Source organism: Psammomys obesus, unplaced genomic scaffold (genome assembly GCF_907164565.1).
Source record: "Psammomys obesus unplaced genomic scaffold, mPsaObe1.curated_primary_1811, whole genome shotgun sequence".
NCBI lineage: Eukaryota > Metazoa > Chordata > Mammalia > Rodentia > Muridae > Psammomys > Psammomys obesus.
Window position 1 is genome coordinate 1293614 of NW_026585643.1, and position 22510 is coordinate 1316123.

Genomic DNA, 22510 nt, shown 5'->3' on the forward strand with positions numbered 1-22510 from the left:
TAAACTTTCTCCACTCACGCTCCAGACCATTACCACTGGCCAGTACTTAGTGGGCAGCCATAAACTGCAGTATCTGAGTGGCCTGTGTTTCACCAGACCCACCCACTGTCTACACTGGAAGGGTCTGGGCACTACTCTTCCCGTTGGCCACCCCGGAGCTCCAGCCGGTTCAGCTTTAGCTAGAGTACCGCTGGCTGCCGCTAATTGCATGTTTCTGATCACCATAGCGACGGGTGGGCATGAAAGGTGAGGTGGACCTTCGGAACTACATCTCCCATCATGCATCAGGCCCAGGGTGGCAGGCTCACGCTAAGGCTCGAGATCTTGGCCGATGCCCGGGCTCCAGGAAGGATCCAGGATGAGCAGCGGGCGAGGAGATGGTCTCGCTCCTCTTGCCCACCGGGTTGGGACGCACGTAACCTAACAGACCTCTCGGGTCCTAGCTTGCCATTGGCACCGCCACATCGGCCTAATATGGCCGCTGGTGCTGGGACCAGACCGGCGCGTAAAGAGCCAGGGCTAAGGTCCGGAGCGGAGACTGCTCCCGGCATTCCTCGCGGGTGTAGCGTGGGCTCCCTTCCCCCATTTCCGGGTCCCAGGAGAGGGAGACCGTGGGGTCTTGGAGAGAGTCCTGAGTTTCCGCGGCTCGGTGCTGTGCTAAGAATGGCAGGCCATCCCGGGCAGTGAACTGCTGGCCTTGGGGTAGCAGGGAGCAGAGAAAAGATAAGTGATCAGCATCACGGCCTGCTTTCTAGGGAGCCTTTTGGGTTAAAGACATTATCAGTAGTAGGATTTAGCTGGAGATCTGTCATCATTGTTTCAGCCCGATGAGACCTCGAAGTAGAGCCTTGTGTGCCTGAAGCAGAGGTCTGAGACACAGTGTTTGTGCGTTTTAAGTGTCTCTGCTGTCCAGCCCTACCCTTGAGCACGCAGTGAATTCTTTGCAAACCTGTGTTGCAAGCAACATGGCCCAGGGCTTGATTGAAGTGGAGCGAAAGTTTGCTCCGGGGTCTGACACGGAGGAAAGGCTGCAGGAGTTGGGGGCCATCTTGGAGCACCAGGTCACCTTCCGAGACACCTACTATGATACCTCTGAGTTAAGCCTCATGCTGTCTGACCACTGGCTGCGGCAACGAGAAGGCAGTGGATGGGAGCTCAAATGTCCTGGAGTAGCTGCTATCTCAGGACCTCACAACGAGTATGTGGAACTCACGTCGGAGCCTGCCATTGTGGCCCAGCTCTTTGAACTGCTGGGGTATGAGGAGCAGGGGCCCGCAGACGTGACTGCTGTCCTGGGTCCGCTGAAGCTGCAGGAAGTAGCTAGTTTTACAACTACACGAAGTTCCTGGAAGCTGGCGTTATCTGGAGCCCCTGAACAGGAGCCATTGCTCAGAGTGGACCTAGATTCGACAGACTTCGGCTATGCTGTGGGTGAGGTGGAGGCCATGGTGCATGAGAAAGCTGAAGTACCAGCTGCTCTAGAGAAGATCATCAGCGTCAGTAGCATGCTTGGTGAGGGAGACAGGCCTTTCTGTGCTCAGCAGTATGCGTGGTGAGGGAGCCAGTCCCTTAGGTGCTGCCCTTGCTTCTCATTTAGCCTCACGGAGGTACCCACTGAGTCATAGAGTAGTGGAGAATGAGAATCATTTTTGTAAGGTAAATTTTTTTTTTTTTTATTGTGGCGATTTTCTGGTACTATAGGTGTAGCTAACCACATCCCCTGGACTATGTTTTTGGCCTGGAGAAAAGACAACATTCCATTTGTATGGGGCAGCAAGGTACACTTTGGCAGATTTTTCTGTTTCCATGCCTAACTCTTACATAGACAGCCCATCAACACATTTAGCACACTACGGGCTCGTCAGCCCTAGAGTGCTGAGCCTCCCTGGAAACCAGTTTCCTGCTGTGGGGCAGTATGCTGCTGTCCACTAACAACACTGACTATGAGTTCCAGGCCACCCTGGTCTACAGGGTGAGTTCCAAGACAGCCAAGGCTCCACAGAGAAACCTTGTCTAGAAAAACAAAAACAAAACCACTGGCAACAGGCAGTTACAAGATTCTGTAAACGGCACGCCACAGCCCCTGCTTTCTTTTATTTTCCTTAACACTTGGCTTTCTTTTGTACCTCACTGCATGGGCTTCATTACCAAGCTAATGAGCTTTGGCTTGCTTAGATGGGCTTGAATCTTGATTGGGAGAGAAGGGTAATAAATGAAGTGAGTCGGTTCCCCATCTTCATGGCACAGGATGCTTCTTCACCATTTCACATCTCAAGAGGAGAGGCTCATGCATGGCTTTCCAGCATCACAATCCGGGCGGATCTTTGGGGTCTCACTTCTGCAGCCCAACAAGGGAGTGTGTGGGTTAGAGGAGCTGTTTGGTGGGCATCTGGATTCTCAGTACTGCTTTGCAAACTTTGGAGTCCTGGCCGGGTGGGGCCAGGGAGCAAAGTGAAAGCATAGACAAGGGTGCTGTCTGCTTCTTTCCTCATTGTCCTCTTGCCTGCAGGAGTCCCAGCACAGGAGAAGGCACCTGCCAAGCTCCTGGTATACCTACAGCGCTTCAGGCCTCAGGACTATCAGCGCCTGCTAGAAGCGAACAGTTCCAGTGAGGCCACAGGGGACTCAACATCCTGACGGCACCTGTTTATGGGAGCAGGGTTTGTTTTCTAGAAGGGAAGGAGTCCTGAAGCCACCATCCACACCCGGACCCATTGTGCCCCTTACAAGAGCCGCTTTTTTCTCCAGCTCTGCCTGGTTTCTCACCCATTCTTAGCTACCCTTCCTGGAGGCCTCTCTCACTGTTTCCGTCATCCGTCAGATGCAATCTGTGGGCCGCCCCTCTCCCCTGGCCGCTAAGCAGCCTCCATTGATTTCCGCTCGTGTTTATAGGATTTCCACTTAGCCGTGATCAGTAGTTAAGCACAGGAAAATCCCTTGCCACCCCCCTCCCTTGGTCGATGCCATTGATTCTGCCAGCGGCTCTGAAGCCGCCTTACAGCTGAGTTAGAGATGAGGGGAAGCAGCAGGGATTTCCCTGCCTTGGGGTGTACGGAATAGCAACAAGGTGGGGAAATGGTTGGGAACTCCTATTAGAAACCTGGAAATTCTGCTGAGTCTGCCACTGTGCCCAGAGAGTAGAGTATCCTATGTGGCAGTTTAACAACCCAGAGAGGGGCAGAGAGAAAATTGTTATTGTTGAGACAGGTTTCTAGGGTTTCACACAGCCTTTCTTCTGCAGAGAAGGCTCTACCCTCGCTCCCGCACATTTTCTTTCTCAACTAGGTCAAAATATGCTTTTCTGCCCACCTCAGGCTACATACTTTCATTATTTGTTGGGGAGGAGGCAGCGGCCTAAGATTGCCGTGACAAATACAGGGCCAGAGTGCCACCTGCTGGTGGCCCTCAGGGCTGTGTCCCAAGCTGAGGGTGCAGAAGGCCTTGAGGTGAGCTGAGGCAGTTCTGAGGCAGCAAGTTTAGGGAACAGCTTAACAGCCTAGAACTCCACTTGGCTTGAGCTGTGCACACCTCTCATCTAACTGCCACTTGGCACCCCAGGATCCTTAGCTGCGTGTACACCCATCCTTTAACAAGGCACCTCAAACCCCCACCTGTATTGAACTGCATTTATATCCCACTCCAAACAATGGAATAAATTCCCCCCCCCCCCCAGCAGCCCTTTTGTGGACAGTTTTTATTCAGACATTTTAGAACATAGTCTAGTATGGAAATCGGGGAGTTGATTGGGCCTAGATGGGTTTTGGGTGTAAGCAGATTAAGGGAAAGTGTGTTCTTTCGGTGAACTTTTAAGGGGAACCTCCTGTTTACCGTCCTATTCTGCCTATGCAGAATGAGTTAGCATATGATTAAAGCCAGATGTTTCATGGAAGAGTCATTCACAGTGAGAAAAGGCTTACAGAGTCCAAGCCTGTCAATCAAAATAGAGAACCAGTCAAATTATGCCACTTAGCAACCAACTCCTTCCCCTAAGACTCTATTAAAGAAACACCAGGCAATAACCCTGGGCCCCTGAGTACCATGGTCATTGCTTGTTTTTAGTACACTTCTGGTTTGTATGATCACTTTTCCTTTAAATAAAGTTTACTTGCCACTTTGCAATTTATATGCACCTTTATTTCCATCCCTTGAATAAGACACCCAGAGCCCGGAAAACACCCAGGCCAGACAATGACCTGGACCACAGAAAGTCACTGCCACGTTTCCACAGGCAAGCCGTCCACCTCAAAGATCTCCTGTACTGGCCGGCCAAAGTGGTTGTAGGTGAGGCGAAGCTTCAGTCGTAGAGGCGCCTGAAAACAGGAAAGCGGAGACCAGGCTTAGGCTCTGCTCGCTCCCATCCCCCTTGCCCCAGGGCCTGCCAACTCACCTTGTTAGGATTGAGGACTCTGAAGACCTGGGTGATGGGAAGGCCACCCTGAGCTGGAACTGTGTCCCCACTGGGGGCCTGTAGCTGCAGCTGGAAACTCTGAGCGTGGGAGGTTTGAGCAGAGCACAGTAAGTCCTCTGGTTGGGCTGCGGCAGCTCTCAAACATTTCTGAGTCACTCCCCAGTAACTGTATCACTTTCATCTTACTCTGCCTCCTCCCCACCTCCACTACTTTCTGGCATTTTCTCCTGGACTCTCCTGGGCCACCCCTGAACTCAATTTTTTTTTTTCTTTTGAGACAATGTAGCTCACGTTGGCTTCAAAGTCACAATGTAACCCAGGCTGGCCTCAAATTGTGCTTGCCCTGCCTCAGCTTTCTAAGTACTAGAATTACAGGCAGGAGCTATAACACTTAGCCGAACCCCACTTTTTTTTTTTCAAACCTTGGGCACAGCTGCTTGGCAAACGAAGTGGGTAACATCCTCCTTTGAGGAGTTGGTGGCGGTGGCAGTGACTAAGAGCAAAGCGGGGGTTTCTGAAGGCCGCACGAAAGAGAGATCCAGCTGTAAGCCCTCACGCTGAAACACTCTGACACTGGGGATGGGAGCTGGAGACAGGAGAAGGGTACCTCAGCGCACAGGCTTAAAACAGCACGCTCATCCACTCACCCAATACAAGTGCAGTGAGCCCATCTTGGCCCTCTTTCCAACTGTCCCCGCTCTACTGACAAACTAGACGGGCTGAGCTTGTTGCTGACCGTCCAGCCGACAGAAGGGAAACAACAAAATGCAAGGTAATCAGCACCGTGACAGAGTCAAAATGACTGGGAGGGACCAAGTCAAACGGGAGAGGGAGGGCAGGACGGTTGACATTTAGCTGGAGCCTGGAGAGTGAGGATGAGCCAGTCACCTCGGGGTTGGGTGAGGAACATGAAATGTTAAGGGTGTGAGGTGAAAGCATTTGGGGAGTTGAAGGGGCCCGTGGAGTGGGTAGTGGGAAGTGATATGAAACAGGCTGGAGAGGACACAGGGCTGTGGCTTGTGGTAATGGAGACTGTTAAGGACGGGGCCAGCGCAGAACGAGACCTTTGCCGACTGAGATGGGTGTCCCTATCGTTGGCTCAGAGAGAGCAATGACACATTTCCACCCACCTTCCACAGCGTACCCTCCCTTTGCTGAGGCCTACCTGGGGGTGGAGTTGCACAGGGAAGGTCGAGGAGATGAACTAAGGCCTCGCCTGGGGAAGGAACTAGAGGAGGAGGGTGCTGAGCATGCCCAGAAGTGTCATCCAGGAGATCGAGCAGATCCAAGAGATTGGTGGCCTGGAGAAAAGGGAAGGGTCACCACGGCAGGCAGGGTGTGAATACCACAGAGGTCCACTTTACCAAGATCCTCTGGCCTCCTCACCTGGGACTCTGCGGGGACAGGGGGTGCCTTTTCCAAGAGCTGGGCTGCTGCTTGGTTTTCCTTCCCTTCCTCATCAACTTGAGGGTCACTGCGTTCCACAAGAGGCATCTTCTCGAGGATGGCGGCTCTGAGAGGACGGAACGCAAGGGCTTCTCTGTGTGAACCCCACGCTTTCTCAGAAGCACTTGGGAGGGTTGTGGCATGCAGGGTCACAGGCGCACTGTTGCTGGTCTTTAGACAACCAGCGAGGACTGGGAACCAGCTCAGCATCAACTACGGCCGGGAGGTGCTCCCCACGGAGAGCGAGGATATGAGGCTGACACGCTCATACCTAGAGCACTGGGGAGTGCGGAGAGAGGAGAGTCTGGGGTTCTACCTGCAGGTTCCTGGACATACCTCATGTGGTCATACTTCCGGAAGAGCATGTCATACTCCACAGCCCGCTGCTGCAGCTCCACATCCACACAGCTCCCGTAGATGGACACCACCTGGCGGATGCGACTAGGCCACAGGGCGGCAGGTGAGGGGCAACGGCCGGCGGCCTGTTCTCCCACTCCATGATGCGAGGGGAGGAAGAGCCCTCAGAGTAAGGAGACCCCTAAAATATGTGGCTCAAAAGCAGATCCCTAAGGACTAGGGGCCAGAGGGCTGCACGCCTGGATGTTCAAAGACGAGTAGGTGGAAGGCGTGGCGAAAGGACGTCTTTCGAGGGATAGGACCCCCTTCTTACTTGTTGTCTCCCCGGAGCCGGGTGCTGAGTTTCATGAGAGCCGTCATGGCATAGCCTCGGGTGTCTGGCAGGGACAGGTGGGACTGGAGCACCTTTTCCAGTAGTGCTAGCACCTCCTCCTTTTCCACCTTCAGGTGGGGACAGCGGGTCATGTCTGCCCTGGTGAGTCCTCCTCCCACGTACGCTCCTCCTGGGGGCTCACCTGAAAGGGCTCGGTGTCCTCACAGTCACCATCCAGGAGGAGGTCCCCGTGCTCGCCGATACACCAGGCTGCCACCTGAACCAGCGGTTGCTGTATGAGATAAGAGACACTGCTGAGCTAGTTGGAGGGACCCCTCTCTCCTAGACCCTACAACCTCCCTTCACTGCGGTGCAAAGATGATGGGGTTGGCAGGGTAGGAAGGACAGCGCTAAGTTTGTTAGCGGGCTCAGTATTGGCATTTTGGCTCCTACTGCCCTCTGGTGGGCAAGCTCCAAAACTACACGGCCTGATTACGTGACGGAGCCCTGTGAGGCTCTCTGTCATGAGGAAACGGGGGGGGGGGGGGTGGTTAAAGAAAGGATAGGCTTGGTCCTTGGCCATCTTCTGGCAGCTATGCTTGGGGGAAAACCATGGAGATCCTAGTGCCGAGAAGGCGAGTCAGCTCGCCGTGGGAGACAGGAGTTTTACCTGGGAGATGTCCTCTGCTAAGGCACGGTAGAGGCGGCGCACGGAGTAGGCATGTAGCTCCTGCGCCTCACCAATCAGCTGGGTCAGGTTGGCCACTGCGTCGTCCCTCACATAGGCGCCTGCCTGGAGAGGGGTGGGCGTGGCCAGGTCAGAGCAGCTGAGCTCTGTCCACTCCTGGCCAAGCCCCTGACTACCCCCATCTCACCGTGGTCAGCACGTGCAGGATGGTGTCTATGTGCCACCGCTTGCTGGGAGCAAACCTAGGGGATGTGGTTCATCAGTCCTGGCCCTAACCCCTGCCCAGGCTGCACCCTGCCACCTGTCATCTCACCTCTCTGCGGCCAGCAGAATGCCTGAAGCACAGTCAGCCCGGAGGTCAGGGGGGCAGGACTCCAGAAAGGCCTGCAGCTCCTGCATCATGGCTCGCACGTTGGAGCTATTGACCAGAGCCAGGCTCAGCTCCAGGGCCCGCCTGGCAGGAGAGAGGTGTCAATGCAGGTGACCCTACTGTCTGCGCCTCGCTGTCCCCAGGCACCCTTTTCTTTAGTTCTTTATTCCGGATGCTCTGTGCTGCTTTGAGTTTCAGCCACCAGGCACCATGTCCTCTGCCCTGTCCCCTTCTCCCTTCTTCCTCTGCTTACCTGCTAAGGGAGGCATCTGCTTCCTGCAGACACTCTACCACAGTGGATCGGTGCCGCTGCACAGCGCTGTGGTCAGACTGTACCAGCCGCAGCAATGACGTCAGGGCCACATACCTGGTCAGAGTAGGAGAGGCCGTTATCACACGATGTCATCTGCCTCGACACCCTGCGTTGCCCCTGGCAAGAGGTCAGGTGGATCAGGAGGCAGAAACGCAAAGGGCCGGGTGTGCGGCGTTACAATCCCGAAAGGTGGCGGCTGTTACCTAATATTCTTGTCATTGTTCAGCAAGAAACGGCCAAGAATGTTAACAGCTAGAACCTATGGGGAGAAGAAGATGGAGACAGTCAGGGGGAGAAGCCACTTGTTCGGTGGGTTCTCCTTCGTGACGGGGGATGGGGAAAAGCCAGCGGGCAGGACCAGCTGAGTGGGTGGGGCCACAGCTGGAGGGCACGTGGGCACGTGGTAATACCCGCAGGCCAGCCGCAGAGTGGATGTCCATGATGGTGAGCACTGTTTCCAACAGGACTGCGTTGCCTGCATTTCGCCTGGTGTCTGTGTTGGTGGCGACCTGTGTGGGTGGGGAAGAGATACATCTATCTCTCCACAGGGCTCTAGTCTCCCTCTAGTCTTGGTGGGTGACTACTGTGCTCTCTGTTCATCCTTCAGCCCCTCAAAAAGTTCCCTGAAGCAGGCTGGAGAGGTGGCTCAGCAGTTAAGATCATTGACTGCTCTTCCAGTGGTCCTGAGTTCAGTTCCCAGCAACCACATGATGGCTCACAACCATTTATCGCGTGATCTGCTGCCCTCTTCTGGCGTGCAGGTGTACATGCAGATAGAGCACTCATACATAAAATAAATGAATCTTTTAGAAAAACCAACAAGAAACAAAAAGCGAAGTCCCCTGAATCCCACGAGATATTAGGGCCTGCCTATACACTAGCGCAACAGCAGACGATATCCTTCCTTCATGGAATTCATTGGTTTAGAGGGGAGCAGAAAGGCAATTACACAGCTTCTGCATGGTAAATGGTCATGTGACAAATGTCCAGGGCTGATGGATCCTAAGAAACCAGAAGCTAAAGTGCCTCCCACCTGGGCCAGCAAGTCATTCATGGTCTCACTGCTTTCTTCATGGTTCCGTCCCAGGATCCGAAGCAGACGAAGTATCTGGACCTGAGATTGGATTAGAGAGGTTCAGAGGATAGTGTCATGGGCTTGAGGCCAAAAGAGCTAACAGTGTGGAAAACACTGTGAGGACACCAACCCCCTTTCACCTTACAGGTCCCTTGGAATCCCGGAGGATATCAGAGTTTCGGAGAGTCAGGGGAGTTTGGAACAAGTTTTGTTGTTGTTGTTTTTGCTTTTCGAGAGGCTTCTCTTGTGTAGTCCTGGCTATCCTGCAACTTACTCTGTAGACCATGCTGGTCTCAACTCACACAGATTCACCAGTCTCTGCCTCCCAAGTGCTGGGCCTAAAGGTGTGTGTCCTCACGCAGGGCTTTGGACCAGGCTTTTTCTACGGTCACCAAACTGGATTTTCTGACTTTCTGGTATCCACCTTCCGTTCCCCAGTCCTGGCATGACTAGAGCAATCCTCAGTTTGCTCCTTTCTTATTCAACACAGACTGTGCCAAAATGGGAAGTGACTACTGGCCGGGGTCTTCCTGTGAACCCTTCTCTGTTCTGGGGGTACAAGTTAAGGTCTGCCCACCTGCAAGAAGGGATCGCTGACTCCAGAGATGCTGTGCTCTGTGGAATATCCTGTCGTCACCAGAGTCCGGAGGATCTGTACCAGCTGGGGGACTACCTGGAGGGAGGGCACACGCAGCCTCGTCTGGGTATTCTTCTCAACCGTCATTCCCAATTCTTCACCCACCATCCACCTTTGCCTGCCCCTCGGCCTGCCGGTTCACTATCCCACCTTGCGAAAGTGCCTGAGGGCCGCGGGGCTTCTCTCACAGAGCTCGGTGATCAGCGTGATGGTACCCAGCAGGATGCCTGGGGTCAGGGTGGGGTAGTGAATGGTGGGCCAGGCCAGGGGACAGTCTACTGCACACGTGTTTGTATGTGCGTGCCACCCTTGTCCGGTGAGCATGTTTCCCTGATTTGCTTTTCGTCTATTCATAGCGAGACCTGGAGTGGAGGGTGGAGAGCCCTGTGCCCTTACCATGATGGCGTTCGTGGAGCAGCGTGGCACAGGGTGGGAGGAAGATGTTGGAGAGCTCAGGGTCTTTCCGGACCATATGCACGGCGGTCAAAACAGCCTGCAGAAGTCGCCGGGTTAGAGTTCACACCTCCTCCACACGGCAGTGTCGGGGTACAGTTTCTGGAAAGGCGAATGCCTAGAGGCCCACATCTCACCTTCTTCCGCACATAGGGGCTGGGCTGCTGCAGCAGCTTTTCCACCTCGGTGGCTAGGTCCCGGCACATCTCAGCAGAGCCCATAGTGCTCAGGGTGCACAGGGCCAGGCCTTGAACGGGCTGAACCCCTTGGCTCAGGTCACTGAAGGGTTGGAAGGGTGGAGGTGGGTCAAGCCTGGGGAAACCAGTGTTTTCCAGGACCGAGAGCAGGCAGACCTCTGGGATTTTGCAGTTCCCTCTCCCAAGAGCCCTGGGATCTCACTTCTTGATGCTGTTGGTAATGAGCAGGTGGGCATCATGCCTTTCGTCCAAGAGAAGCATGGCACCGAGGTAGCCCACCCTCTTGTCTGTGAATCTGGGGGAGGCGATCAATTTCAGGCACTCCATCTACACGGAAGAAGGCAGACCAGGAAGGGCAGTGTGAAACCCCAAGTACTAACTTCCCGGCGACAACCTCCTTATAAGGCCAGATTAACTTGTGAGGAATATCGTATTTCATCGCTGTCTCTGCAACCAGAAGCTTAAATGTCGATCCAGATGACAGCAGGTGGGTTTCGGGGACCTGTGTAGGAGTTGCTGGGAGAGGATGGGTAGGTGCTGAACGCGGCTGCCTAAGGAAATCACCAGTGGGGTAATGGATAAAAGGCTCAGAAACTAAAGGACTTAGCTGGGCAGAGCGGGAAAAGCCTGAAAATTCCTCTACTGAAATGGAGGCAGGGATTTTCCCGAGTTCTAGACCAGACTGGGCTACACGGAGAACCTGTCTCAAAACGAACAAAAAACTGGAGGAAAAACCACAACGGAACCACATCTGGGGTACAAATACGCAACGGGGCCGACTGGCCATCTTCCTCAAACTTTGTAGCTATCCCAGGTCAGTACCTGCCCAAAGTGGGCGGGGTAGCCCAACATATGGACGTAGAGCAGTTTGGCCAGCTGGCGATGCCTCTGCAGGGGGTCCCCATCGCGGAAGGAGGCCCGAATTTGGGCGCACTCCTTCTGGATCACCTCCCGTTCCTGGGCCTGCGTCTTGGCCCCGCGAATCTCTTCGATGAGGTCCTGAAGTTTCAACGAAGGCACCACCATCCTGGGGGCAGAGCCCGGGAGTGGAAAGGCTGTCACACGTTCTGGCCGGTTGGACAGAATTGCCCTGTGCCAAGATCTCCACTGGCTTGTGCCCAACAACTACCCTACCCTAAAACTGTGCCCACATTTACCCACCACCTGGATCCGAGAGCCACCCTCCCGCCTTGCAAGGACATCCCCTCTACGCATGCGCCTTTGCCCCACCCCGTGCTTGTTTCTACCGAGCCTGCGCAAGAGCTTAATGTATGTCTTGCTTTCTTTCCCGGACCCGTTTCTCATGTCTAGTTTTCTTCCTAGTTCCCCCGCGCTATTTCCTTCGCGAGATTTCCTGCTCCCGTTCCCATTATTGGAGGCACGAGTTTCCCAGTCCCAACCTCACCTGGCTTCGGTGTCAACTCTGCTTCCTTACCCCCCACCCAGCACTTCCTGGTATGGGACAGAGCTGGGGTTGGTGCTCGGTTCGGGTCCTTCCCTCTTCCCCGCCTCTACCACGGACCCCGCCCTTCTAGGGCCGCCTGACTGAGCTGTCTTGAGATTTCTGACCTCTGGCCTGTCTTTGGCACTTTGGTAAAGGAGCCCCAGAATTTATTGTGGCTCCCCAAAGGGGCCTCCTTTTTCTTCCACCCCACCGGGTGACTCAGAAAGGTTGAGTTTGAAGCCATCGCACCCCAAAGGAGATGAGAGTCCCCCCCTTTTGGAACTTTTTTATTAATATATTTTTTTTTTGTTAAATTTCTTTGTATTTTTTTTTTTTCCTGCAAGACTTGGTGTTGGCGGCACTGTTGTATAACTTCAATCCCAAATTCCATGAAATAGAAATCAGAAGTAAAGGTTGAGAAGGGAGGGAGGAGGAAGGCAGGCCAAGGAGTAAACAGAGGCTGACTAGAAAAATAAGAAGAGTGTGTGGTGGGCATTCCTGGGCAAGGCCATTCCTTGAGGAAGGGGGTTGGCAGGCAGCTTGCCTCTGCCTCATGCAGGGAAGGAAAGTTCCCTCAGGCTCTACCGTTCCCTCTTGTAGAGCTTCCTATCCCCAGAGGAAAAGCTAGGGACACGGATAGGCCAGATCTCAAACAGGGCTCTTCCCCCACCTCTCACCTGGGGTTGACGCCCACCTCTGCCCTGCCTGCAAGTGTGGGAGGCACTGGCTTCCCGCACATCACACCAGAAGATGCGATGGGTTACAAATGACTAGACTTGTGCCCTCCAGCTCTTATCTTACTTGTGCTCCCCACGACCGCCAGAACTGAGGAGTGGGGTCCTTGCTTGCTCCAATGCCTCTAACCCTCTGCAGAAGTGTCTTCTTCAGGCCCCTTAGGAATTTCATCAAAGGCCACAAGTGAGTCCAGACCAACCAAATGAAGTTTTAGGGGGCAGAGAAGGGTAGAGCAGTGAGTGGCAGAGTCAGAGAGGGGAGGGCTCGGTGCACCAGATAGTTGTTGCTTTTCACACTGCTCTTGGCACGACATGCCATCCTTGGTGGTTGGAGGAGGGGACTGGCTGAGGAGGAAAGGAGAGGGGGCATCCAGGGAGTTTTCTGTTGTTCACTCCCCCTTTCTCCTTCGGGGAAGGATCAAATTGGGCAAGAACTTAGTTGGGTTCTGAGGTTAAGAGTGGAGGTGAGTCTTCCCACATCTTTCTGTTTGGGCCAGTAAGCCCCAAGTGACTCAGCCAGGGCCTTATCTGGCATTTGGTCACCTCTTACTCATTTTCTTTCTCCCCTCCACTCAGATTCCAGGAGACTCCTCAGGGTACCAAACCCCCACCCTTGGTGAAGTTTTGATTTAAAGAAAAGGCTGGGGAGGGCATGGGGCGGGGAGAGCAATGGTCTGACCTAGATTTGTGTATCTCAGAGAAGAGAGCATCTCTGAGAGAGAACAGCCCTTCATATGTAAACAATCTAGAGAGTAAAGGGGTTGGGGCAGGGAAGAAAACAAGGAAGACGGGAGACAGGTCCAGAATAAATGAGACCATCTCAAAGAGGAGAGGGAAGGGAGAAAGAAGCAAGAGACAAAAAGAAAGGGCACAGAGGAAAGGAGAGGGGAAAAAACACAACTGGGAGGAGGAAAAGAGAAGGCAGGTCAAAGTGGGTAGAGAGGCAGGCAACCAAAGCCAGGAGGCCAGGATGTCGCCTCAGGTGAGGAGCTGGGAGAACAGGAACGCCAGGCTGAGGTCCAGCAAGGCCACGGCTCCCACCACCAGGGGGTTGGCAGCTCCCTAAAGAGACAGAGGATGAAGTGGATTCAGTCCTTTTAGCAGAGTACAGGTCCCCCCAGTCCTGGCTTTATTGGCAAAGCCGAAGGGTCCCAGAGACCTCCCCAAACAGGGAAGAGGAGAAGAGCCACCCCCCTCATTTCAAACAGTGAAGGACTTCCCTTCTCCTGCTGCCTCCACCCACCCGCCACCACCACCACGGCTCTTCCCCATCCTCAGCATATCATGTGGGCAAGGCAGAAGGTGGCTGGCCTTAGTAGCAGACATTGGCAGCCGCTGCCAGTGCTGCAGTCAGGCAGAGGGAGGAAGGGGTGAGGGTGGATGTGGTTGCTAGGAGATGGGAGAAGGCCTGGAATCCAATCAGAACAGAGGGTTCTGGAGAAGCTCTCCGCCTCTCCCGATTTTCTGTCTGCCCCCCCCCCCCCACTTTCCTTCTTCCCTGGAGAAGGAGGGAGAGTGCGGGTTGGGAGGGACATTTTTTTTTCCTATTTCTGGGCACCAAAGAGAGAAAGTATGGAGGTGGGGGTGGGGGTGGAGCAGGAAACTGGGGCTGGAAATGATATGGAAGGAGAACAGAAAAAAGTGCTCTGATCCTACCATTAATTATTATTATTAGTTTACAGCTAAGGGTAGGTTACTTAAGTTCTCAAGGCCTGTCCCCCAGCTGTCCACTGGGAGGGCTGGGTTTCAAGGTCTCCAAGGTTCCTTTGAACTGTAAAATTATCGTTTGTATGTAGTGGGATATGGTCCAAGACTAGCCAGGCAGAGAGGAAGCTGAGTGGAAACAGAAGCTCCCTGGGGGATTACACTGAAGTCTGGAGGGGTGGGAAGCCGGGCTTTGAAGAAGGCACACGGGGGCTCACCGGCTGGGCAGGCCTCTCGGTGGCAGCAGGCTCCTCAAAATCTTCTGTCAGGCAACCAGCATCAGGACCCCTTGAAGACAGGCCCCTCAAAACTGGCGTGGTGACAGGCTCAGATGCTGGGGCTACCCTCAGCTGGGGCAAGGGTTCCTCATCTTCCCCTTCCTCCTCTCGAAGACTTCCGGAACTGTCACTGCAGCCTCCGAGAAGTGGGGAACCATCTCTGGGTTCGGGACCCTGCATGCCAGCCTCATCCTCAGCCTCATAGCCAGCTAGTTCCTCTGCCTGCTCACCAGGACCCCCCCACTCCTCGGGCCAAGCTTTAGAGCTGGAGAAGGGACCCCAGGTCCCTCCAGGAGGCAGTGGGCTCCGGCCGGCAGGGGCTCGCCAAGGTTGGTGGGAGGAGGCAGGGCTGCTGGGCAGTTCCGGAGAGCCCTCCGAGGGGGTCAGTCCATTCTCGTATACCCCGGGGCTGTCTTCATCCAAAGGCTCTGTGTCAGAACCTCCCGAATCTTGTCTGGGTCTGCGGCCTGGGCGGGAACAACTAGGAATCAGTGGGGTTTAACCGGCCAGGTGCTGGAGAGGCTGTAGCTTTACCCCTCCATTAGCTCTTTCCAGGGGTCTGGTTACCTCCAGGCCCACAGTTTGTCATCACCAGACCTCAAACCTCCCATTATCCTGCCTCACACATTGTTGGTTCCACTTCCAAGACACCCTCCATCCCTTTGGTTTTCTTCCACTCCCCCCCAAGATCTCCAGGTCCTCCCCCACCACCCCATGAGCCTCTCCAGCTCCCCTACATAACTCCTCCCTCCCACAGGGTGCCCACACCTCACCTGGGGCCTCTAACATGGGCTGTAGGTCCTGGGCTATCAGCTTGGCCATCCGTGCTGCCTCCACCGCCTTCTCAGCGACGCTGCTGGCTGCCACTGCTTTTAGGAGGGCGTCTGCTGCCCTGTTGGGTCCCAGGGACAGGGACTTGGCTGACCTTCCCCCACGTCAGTGTATTCATGCTCTGATGCTCCAGCCCCTTGCCCGGTCCCCACCACATCACATTCGCCTGGTTGGCGCCACCTCATCCCTCATCTGTCTGCACAGAGCCAGCTGCTGTCGTTCCTCAGCGGGCCAGGGCAGCTCTCCCGTCTGGTTTCCTCACCTAGGCCCAGGCTGCAGTCATCACACTCCCCTCTGTCCTCTCACACCCTTCTACCCTTACTGCCCGTAGTAACACTTCCTTCTCCCAGTTGCAGCTCCCTTCCCAACTCCGTTTATCCAGTGATGTCCTGCTCCTGTTTAATGAGCCTTTGCTTTCTTGGCAACTCCTTGGCAGTCCTGTTGCTACCTGCTCTGCAGTTCAGTTACCTCTTACCACCCCCTCCTGACCCCTGGTGGCAAACATCTCTCTGGGATTTAAGGCACTCCTTACCCTGCTCTAATAGCAGCCTGCTCCCCATCTGTTCAAGCAACCCTTCCTTTCATCTCACCCACTTTGCACTGCAAGCCCTCTTTATTTAATCCTACTTAGACCAGTCTAGATTCAGAAGAAGTTTTCACCTTGCTCTTGTTTGGCTTCTTCTGTTATCACATCACTCCCCTCTGTTCCTGGCACTGCCTCCCCCTCCCCTACTCTAAGCACCTCTGAGATCTAGAACTCTCTCCCTCTCCCTCTCCCATAGACCAGATTGGCCTCAAACTCAACATGTGGCCACGGCTTCTTTCTGACTCTACGCCCCAAGTGTTGGGATTAAGGCATGAGCTTGGAGCCAGAGTAAGAAAGGGTCTCTCTCTCTCTCTCAACAAACAAACCCCCTCTCCCTGCCACATTTTCTCGCCTTTGCAGTCCCTCCTGTGCAGATTCCTACCCTTCCTTCTGTGCCCCACTTGCTTTCCTAGCCTGCTCCTCACGCTCAGCTCACCTTAAAGCACTGTCAGTCCTTGCTCGTTCCCTTTCTAGATGCTTCCTCAGCTCTCCCTTCCATTCCACCCTCTGCTGTTAGGTGCATTCGAATCATCCAGCTGCTTGTGTAGTGCAGACTGAAGTAAGGCACAAAGGAGCAGAAATGACCAGAAGTACTGGCTCGGGGTCTGACTTGCTTAAGACTCCTGACTCCTTTTGTTCCTTGGCCCCTTTAAAATCCACCTAAGAAGGGCAGTTTGTATCTAGTGGTTGGTGGTGTCCACTATAATTTTTGGTGAACTTCCTATTCTGACCTTGGGCACGTGGCCCGCCTCTTTTCTTCAAAGCTGGTGGGTTAAGGACTTTAGAACCTACTTGGAGAACATCAGATAACCGTGTCGTATTCATAACATTTGTGACTAACCCAGTCTTGGAGCTGAGCTGCGTTCTGAACAGCTCTGAGACTCACTCTTGGGTTGCGCTCAGTTCTGTTTGTTGATGGACACAAAAACCTGTGGCTTTAGACATGGAAGGTGTGGATTATCGCGTTTAAAAAGTAGACTTAGTCTGTGCTCAGGCATCAGGCCAGATTCAGGCTACCTGTCAGATGTACCTGCTGTGGAGGCCCTGTTGTTTCCATGGCAGCCAGCAGCCAATCAGGGTTGCCAGGCCTGTTGCTGGGGAGACCAGCCAGCCTCTTCCCACTGCCTGATCTTCTAGTTAGTGAGATCAGCTTTTTTTTTTTCCTGTAACATGCCTCCACCCTATATAGCCCAAAATGTTCCACGATGTTCTGACCTCCTTCTGCCCTGGCTTAAGGCCCTAGATTCTAGGACCTATATACCCAGACACACATACACATAGATGCACATTTTTCTGGCCCAGTCGTCTGCTCAGGATTTGATGTGTTCATACTTAATCATATCCACACGTGAGCACATAAACAACAACTTGCCCATTACACAAGTTCACTGATTCATATTTGGGCATATCCTGATGGCTTCATCCTCATTAAAGAAAGCAATACACAAACATTCAAATGTGTGCAAACTGTATAAAGCAAGGGTCTCTGAGTCTCCTTCCAAATAAATTTCGGTTATTTTTAGGTCTCTGCTATCTCATTCATAGAACCATTAAGCATTTAGAATGCGGCTGCTCGCTATCAGAAATGTGCTGTAAGACTACAGACCACACTCTAAAGAATCCAGAAGGAATGTAAATTATATTATTGGTTGAAAGGATAAAATTCATTTTACTTGTTTCCTTAATCTCCACCCAAAACCACAGATGGGGTTTCTTTGTGTATCCCTGGCTGAACTGAAACTCGCCCTGAAGACCAGGCTGGCCTCAAACTCAAGAGACCTGCTTGCCTCTGCCTCCTGAGTGCTGGGATTAAAGTCGTGGGCCTGCACACCTAGCTTATGCTATATTCCGTCTGGACATTACTGCTTTTGGTAACAAGACTCTCATGCATGGAAATGTAATCTGATTCCCTGAAAGAAAAATCATCTTTAGAGATAAGACTCCTCCCTTCAAACCTGGGTGAAAAGAGCCAGAGAAGGCAGGGCTAGTAGGGAAGAGATCGCACATGTTAAAACTAGGCCTCCTCAAGGACCAATGCTGAAATAAAGTCAGGGTGGGAACTAGTGAGGAAGCAACTGCAGGGTTTTGTCCAGGATGGATGATCCCAGCCTGAGGCCTAAAGTCTGGACGTGTTGAGCAAGAAGCCCAGGGAAACCAAGAGTTTGGGGGCCAGTATTCGCTGCGCCAGGGACACACCATGGGTTCCACAGATGCACATCTCCACACAAGCAGGCTTGCTACTCAGCCACCCACCGTTACGCCCACATCCACCTATAGCCTCAGTTCTAAACACTCCACATCTTAAGGCTACAACTGCCTGGTGCTCGCGCTTCCCCAGCAGGCCGTCAGCCTTGGCTCTCGGTTCTCTCTCAAGTACAGGACCCAGAGGGACCTCTCCTCGCAACCCAACTTTGGTCTATGCACCAGATGCCCACCTGGCAGCAGCGACTTCCTGGCGCTGGCGGGCAACGCTCACAGCTCGGCGGGCACCTTCGACAGCCCTGTCCACCTTCTCCTTGACTTTGCCCCGCCTAAGGGCCAGAGGCAGGAGGCTGCGCACACGTCCCCCGTGCACAAGCCGGTTGCGCTTGTACTTGCCCTCCTCACGGGAGCCATCAGGACGGGTGGTGCGCCCGTATCCGTGCCGTCGGTTGCCCAGCCACTCGCCTTCGTAACGCAGCCCGTTGGATCGCTGGCTCACTCCGTAGCCACTGCGCCGATCGGCATGCCACTCTCCCGCGTACACCTCAGTGGCGGAGCCCTCGATGAGGGCGGGTGGCGCTGGGATAGGGGGCCCGCTGGCTTCGGAGCCTGGGGGTCCTGTACTGCCCACTTCGCTGCTCACCTCGCTGCGTAGAGATCCCCTCTTGCTGCCCAGGGAGCTGCGGCGCCCACCAGCCCGAAGCCCGCTGAGCAGCAGTGAGCGGCGGAAGAACCCACCTGCCGCTGGGGTGCGCTTACGAGAGGACGCCCCATCGGCGTCCCCTGGCCCTGCCAGCACGAAGCCGCCCCGGGAGCCGGAGGCTGGGCTGCCTCCTTCATCTCCTGGTAGGGGTAGGGGCGGAGGCGGCGTCGGGGGGTCGCTGTGGCCGGAGTCCAGGGAGGTGCGGCGGGGTGAGCGCAGTAGCGCCGCCTGGTGGTAGGGTACACTCTGGCGCACCCCGAAGCCGTGGCGTTTCCCGGCCTGCCACTGGCCTTGGTAGGTGCCTGTGGACGTAGAGGAGTGAGAGAGTCAGAGTGTTTTCTTGGGCTCCCACACCCAGTGATCCGTGGCCCCAAACCCCTTGGAAGCCCAAGCGACAGGTGAGAGCAGTGAGTGTGGAGGTCTGGGGAGGGACAGGCTTCGTTGGAAGGTGGGGAAGACAGGTAGGTAGCATAAAATGTGTGGCTTTTGGCCGTGGCAGGGAAACAGGCAGGCTGGAGTAGACGAAGGACAAGTGGCCCGGAGGCTGTGATGCGCAAGCTGACAGGTGGTAGCGTGTTAAAATAAATAAATAAATAAATAAATAAATAAATAAATAAATAAATAAATAATAGATAGATAGATAAATAAATAAATAATAAAAAATAATAATAAAAAGATGCTCATGACAGGCATACAGGTCGGCAGGCTAGAAGCCGACTGGAAGATTGTCTGTTAAGTGGAGAGGGAGGTGAAAAGAGCAGGTGGGAGGGGCAGGCAGATCTGGGTAAGGAAGCAGCCGGCAGAAGACTGTCAAATGAGGAAGTCATGAGCCTGGTGGTGCTGGGAGAGGCAGGAAGATGGGGGCTGGGGTCCTGGGCAGGGGGATGGTGTGAGGGACGGACGGGAACGCGGCACACAGAAGGCTGGCGCGCCACACGCATATGGCTGGGAAAGGAGGATGGAGGGTGGAGGATGGGAACGGCAGGGCGTGGAAGGCAGGAGGCCAGGGAAGCACGGGCGCCGCAGGCCGTCGGGCGGCGCGCGCGGACGGGCAGGCAGTAGTGGGCCGGGCCCCGCACCTCCGTCGGAGTAGGTCTCGGTGCCGTAGCCGTCCTGGAAGCCGTCCTTCCAGAGCCCGGCGTAGCGCAGGCCGGACACGCTCTCCCACACGCCGCTGCGCCCCTTCAGCCCGCCCAGCCACTCGCCGCGGTAGGTCCAGCGGCTCTTGCGCTCCACGCCCAGCCCTTCGCGCTTGCCCTGCTGCCAGTGGCCCTGGTAGCTGTGTCCGCCGGGCCCCGTGAAGACACCCAGCGACTCGAAGCCGTGCGCCCAGCAGCCGCTGTACTCTCCCTGGGCGCCGGGCCCCGTGCACACGCCGTAGCCATGTGCCCGCCCCGCCTCCCAGCCCCCCACGTAGCAGCCCCCGTCGTCAAAGTCGAACTTGCCCCCGGGGGACATGCATGTAGTTGGCGCGGCCTCAGCCCCCCAGCGGCTCAGCGCATCCTGGGGCTGGAGAGCCTGCTGGGGGCCTGGGGGCCGGGCGAGGCCTGGGGGCGGGGGCAGTTAGACCGGGGCTGGGCGGAGGGGCCCCAGCGCGGGCAGGCAGGGCCGGACCCTCATCCTGAGTGGCTGCGGAGAGAGAGGGGTGCAAGTGGAGAGCGAGGCAAGTGGAGAGCGAGGTCCCCTTCTTTGCCTTGCCGCTCCCCTGCCGGTAGCTCTAGGGCATCAGCACCGCCCTCCAGCCCTCCTCCCCTCCCCCTCCCCCCCAGGCAGCATCTTTCGGCAGCTCCCAAGCGGCGAGGGCAAGGGGGCTTTCCCATCCCTCCCAACTTGTAGAGGGCGCCTCCCGGGACTTAGGGTCCCAGCCCCGATCCCGAGTCCTACTTCTCTAATCTAGAACCCCCGAGTGTGGGGTACGGATAGCAGTTGGTGTGGTGGGGAGCTGGGAGGGGCCTGGGCAGGGTCTTCAGACACCTGCTTTGCTGGGCTATTTGGATCCCCCTGTCTGGCTTCGTTAGCAAACCCGGGTGCGGGGGGGGGGGGGGGGGGAAAAGGGGGGGGGGGGGCCCGGGCCCCGGGGGGGCGGGGGGGAGAGGGGGGGGGGGGGGGGTGGGGGGGGGGGAGGGGGGTAGGGATGGGCAGATTGGCGAAAGGGAGGGGACAGGTTACTCACCATGTGGGCTGGGGCTCAGGCCGCCTCCCGGACGCCGTCTTCATGGCAGGGTCCCTCCACTCACACCTCACCCGGACAAGCCAAGCCCCCCTCTCTCTTCCGGAGAGACCGCTACAGCCCAGAGAAGGCGGTGGGGGAAGTATGGCAGAGTCCCCTCGCTTCCTCGGCTGAAGGTGCAGGCTAGTATGGGGGGTGAGGTAGTGGCAGGGTGGAGGGGGATGAGAATAAGTGGAGGGGGGAAAATCTGCCTAAAACTGAGACAGCGAAGAGGAGCTGGGAGCTGGATGGGAGCGAGGAGGGGGCTATGAAGAGGGGGTGTTTTATTTTTTTTCCTTCTTATGGTTGGGAGAGGAAAAAAAAAAAAATCAAAATTCCAATTCCATCCCAGCACAAATCAATGTTTGCTCCAAACCCGGCATCAAGGGGGAGGCTGGGCCAGGCAGATTTAAAGGGACAGAGAGGAGCCGGGAGAAGAGCAGAGGGTGGGGAGAAGAGTCAGTGGCAATGGGGTGTGTGTGTGTGTGAGAGAGAGAGGACGCCCTGGCATAAAAAAATGAGGGCTCGCTATCCCTGAGGTGAGGAGGAAGGTAGGTGGAGAGGGGAATGGGAGGCTTAGAGACCCCCACAGTGGAAAGAAACCCTGGCATGCAGGCAGGGAGTGGAGTGAGGCGGAGGGGAGGGGAGAGGAGCTAGAGGGAGGAGTCTGAGCTTAAGATGGGGAGGCAGGGGGGGAGGCCAGAGCCAGGCGGGGGAGGAGAGATGCTGGGGAGACCGGGAGGGCGGAGGGAATACAAATAATGAGGTGCAGGGGTGAGAGCTAAGGTGGGGGGAGATACATCTGGCAGGGGAGCCGGCGGGGGAGACCCATTCCGGGGCTGATGGGAGATGGCTATTGAGAGAAGCAGGGGAGGACGAAAGGAGGGGCACAGAAACAGACAGGGAGCTGAAGAGAGAGAGATGAGAGGGAGAACGCACGCTCTGCAGAGAAAGGGCAGGCGTGGGAATACAAATCCAGGCAGGAAGAGCCCAGACTGAGACAGGAGGTCCGGAAGTGGAGTTTATGGGGACCCTGGGGAGAGGGATGAACCTGCCAGCTGCTTGGCCCCAGGCCAGGAAGCGTTTGAGCTTGGATACCTCTGTCCAGTGAGCTCAAACTCCTCCTCGAGACACTGTCCACCCTCTCAACAGTTTGAGAGGTAGCTTGAAGTGGGAGCCCTGTGAGGGGGCACCGCTAAGATAATACGCACTATCCATTGCCTTCACCAACTGCTTCCCTCTGGTTGTCCCTCTGAAGGGAGTGTCAATATTTTAATAGGGGGATAGAGCGCGCTGGGGCTCTGGAGTCTTCTGTTTTGCAACACAGAAGCGAAGACGCATAGGTTTGCCTGAGCAGGCTCTCGCTGTGGCCCTTTCAGCTCATCCCCCTCTTTCCCTGCCCACTCACCGGAGTGACAGAGCTACACCACACTGGTACTGACAGTATTCAGGCAAAAGTTGTTTTCTGTTCCCCCCTCCTCAGCTTTCTCAGGCTGCTTCTAGTTCTATGCCTGCCCCTAAGCGTTTAAGGGAAGAAGGCAACAGTGTGACTGGCCAAGTGT

At 55.4% G+C, this 22510-nt stretch overlaps 3 protein-coding genes across 4 annotated transcripts; 1 reads left to right on the plus strand and 2 right to left on the minus strand.

Moving 5' to 3' along the window:
• Positions 1-304: 304 nt before the first annotated feature.
• On the plus strand, positions 305-4115 carry Thtpa (thiamine triphosphatase). Its single transcript, XM_055615934.1, has 2 exons — positions 305-1512; positions 2510-4115. Exons 1-2 carry the CDS (start codon positions 966-968, stop codon positions 2635-2637), a joined length of 675 nt encoding a protein of 224 aa, XP_055471909.1. The 5' UTR covers positions 305-965; the 3' UTR covers positions 2638-4115.
• On the minus strand, positions 4113-11714 carry Ap1g2 (adaptor related protein complex 1 subunit gamma 2). Of its 2 annotated transcripts, XM_055615906.1 has the most exons (22): positions 11663-11714; positions 11080-11284; positions 10460-10584; positions 10198-10339; positions 10004-10100; positions 9758-9834; positions 9548-9643; positions 8929-9009; positions 8306-8404; positions 8099-8154; positions 7836-7949; positions 7526-7666; positions 7400-7454; positions 7195-7317; positions 6727-6816; positions 6525-6652; positions 6191-6295; positions 5795-5921; positions 5574-5709; positions 4831-4994; positions 4388-4486; positions 4113-4310 (listed from the first exon to the last, which is right to left on the minus strand). In XM_055615906.1, the coding sequence occupies exons 2-22, from the start codon at positions 11281-11283 to the stop codon at positions 4209-4211; spliced, it is 2361 nt and encodes a 786-aa protein (XP_055471881.1). In that variant the 5' UTR covers position 11284; positions 11663-11714; the 3' UTR covers positions 4113-4208. The 2 variants fall into 2 exon arrangements, with proteins under 2 accessions (XP_055471881.1, XP_055471891.1); XM_055615916.1 differs by lacking the exons at positions 9758-9834; positions 10198-10339; positions 10460-10584; positions 11080-11284; positions 11663-11714 and having other exon boundaries at positions 10004-10059.
• A 1699-nt stretch (positions 11715-13413) lies between these two features.
• Positions 13414-21719, minus strand: Jph4 (junctophilin 4). Its single transcript, XM_055615925.1, has 6 exons — positions 20913-21719; positions 19819-20368; positions 18270-19041; positions 15191-15309; positions 14358-14884; positions 13414-13497 (listed from the first exon to the last, which is right to left on the minus strand). The coding sequence occupies exons 2-6, from the start codon at positions 20195-20197 to the stop codon at positions 13414-13416; spliced, it is 1881 nt and encodes a 626-aa protein (XP_055471900.1). The 5' UTR covers positions 20198-20368; positions 20913-21719.
• Positions 21720-22510: the final 791 nt, after the last annotated feature.

What these genes read in the sequence shown, in the direction of transcription:
- Ap1g2 (XM_055615906.1), bottom strand. Translation starts at nt 11,283, where the DNA reads ATGGTGGTGCCTTCGTTGAAACTTCAGGACCTCATCGAAGAGATTCGC. An exon ending in TCAGCGATCCCTTCTTGCAG is followed by an intron (nt 9,010 to 9,547) that starts GTGGGCAGACCT and finishes ATCCAATCTCAG; the next exon opens with GTCCAGATACTTCGTCTGCT. An exon ending in ATTCTGCTGGCCGCAGAGAG is followed by an intron (nt 7,455 to 7,525) that starts GTGAGATGACAG and finishes CACATCCCCTAG; the next exon opens with GTTTGCTCCCAGCAAGCGGT.
- Jph4 (XM_055615925.1), bottom strand. Translation starts at nt 20,197, where the DNA reads ATGTCCCCCGGGGGCAAGTTCGACTTTGACGACGGGGGCTGCTACGTG. An exon ending in CGAGACCTACTCCGACGGAG is followed by an intron (nt 19,042 to 19,818) that starts GTGCGGGGCCCG and finishes CTACGTCCACAG; the next exon opens with GCACCTACCAAGGCCAGTGG. An exon ending in GCCCATGTTAGAGGCCCCAG is followed by an intron (nt 14,885 to 15,190) that starts GTGAGGTGTGGG and finishes GTTCCCGCCCAG; the next exon opens with GCCGCAGACCCAGACAAGAT.
- Thtpa (XM_055615934.1), top strand. Translation starts at nt 966, where the DNA reads ATGGCCCAGGGCTTGATTGAAGTGGAGCGAAAGTTTGCTCCGGGGTCT. An exon ending in CAGCGTCAGTAGCATGCTTG is followed by an intron (nt 1,513 to 2,509) that starts GTGAGGGAGACA and finishes TCTTGCCTGCAG; the next exon opens with GAGTCCCAGCACAGGAGAAG.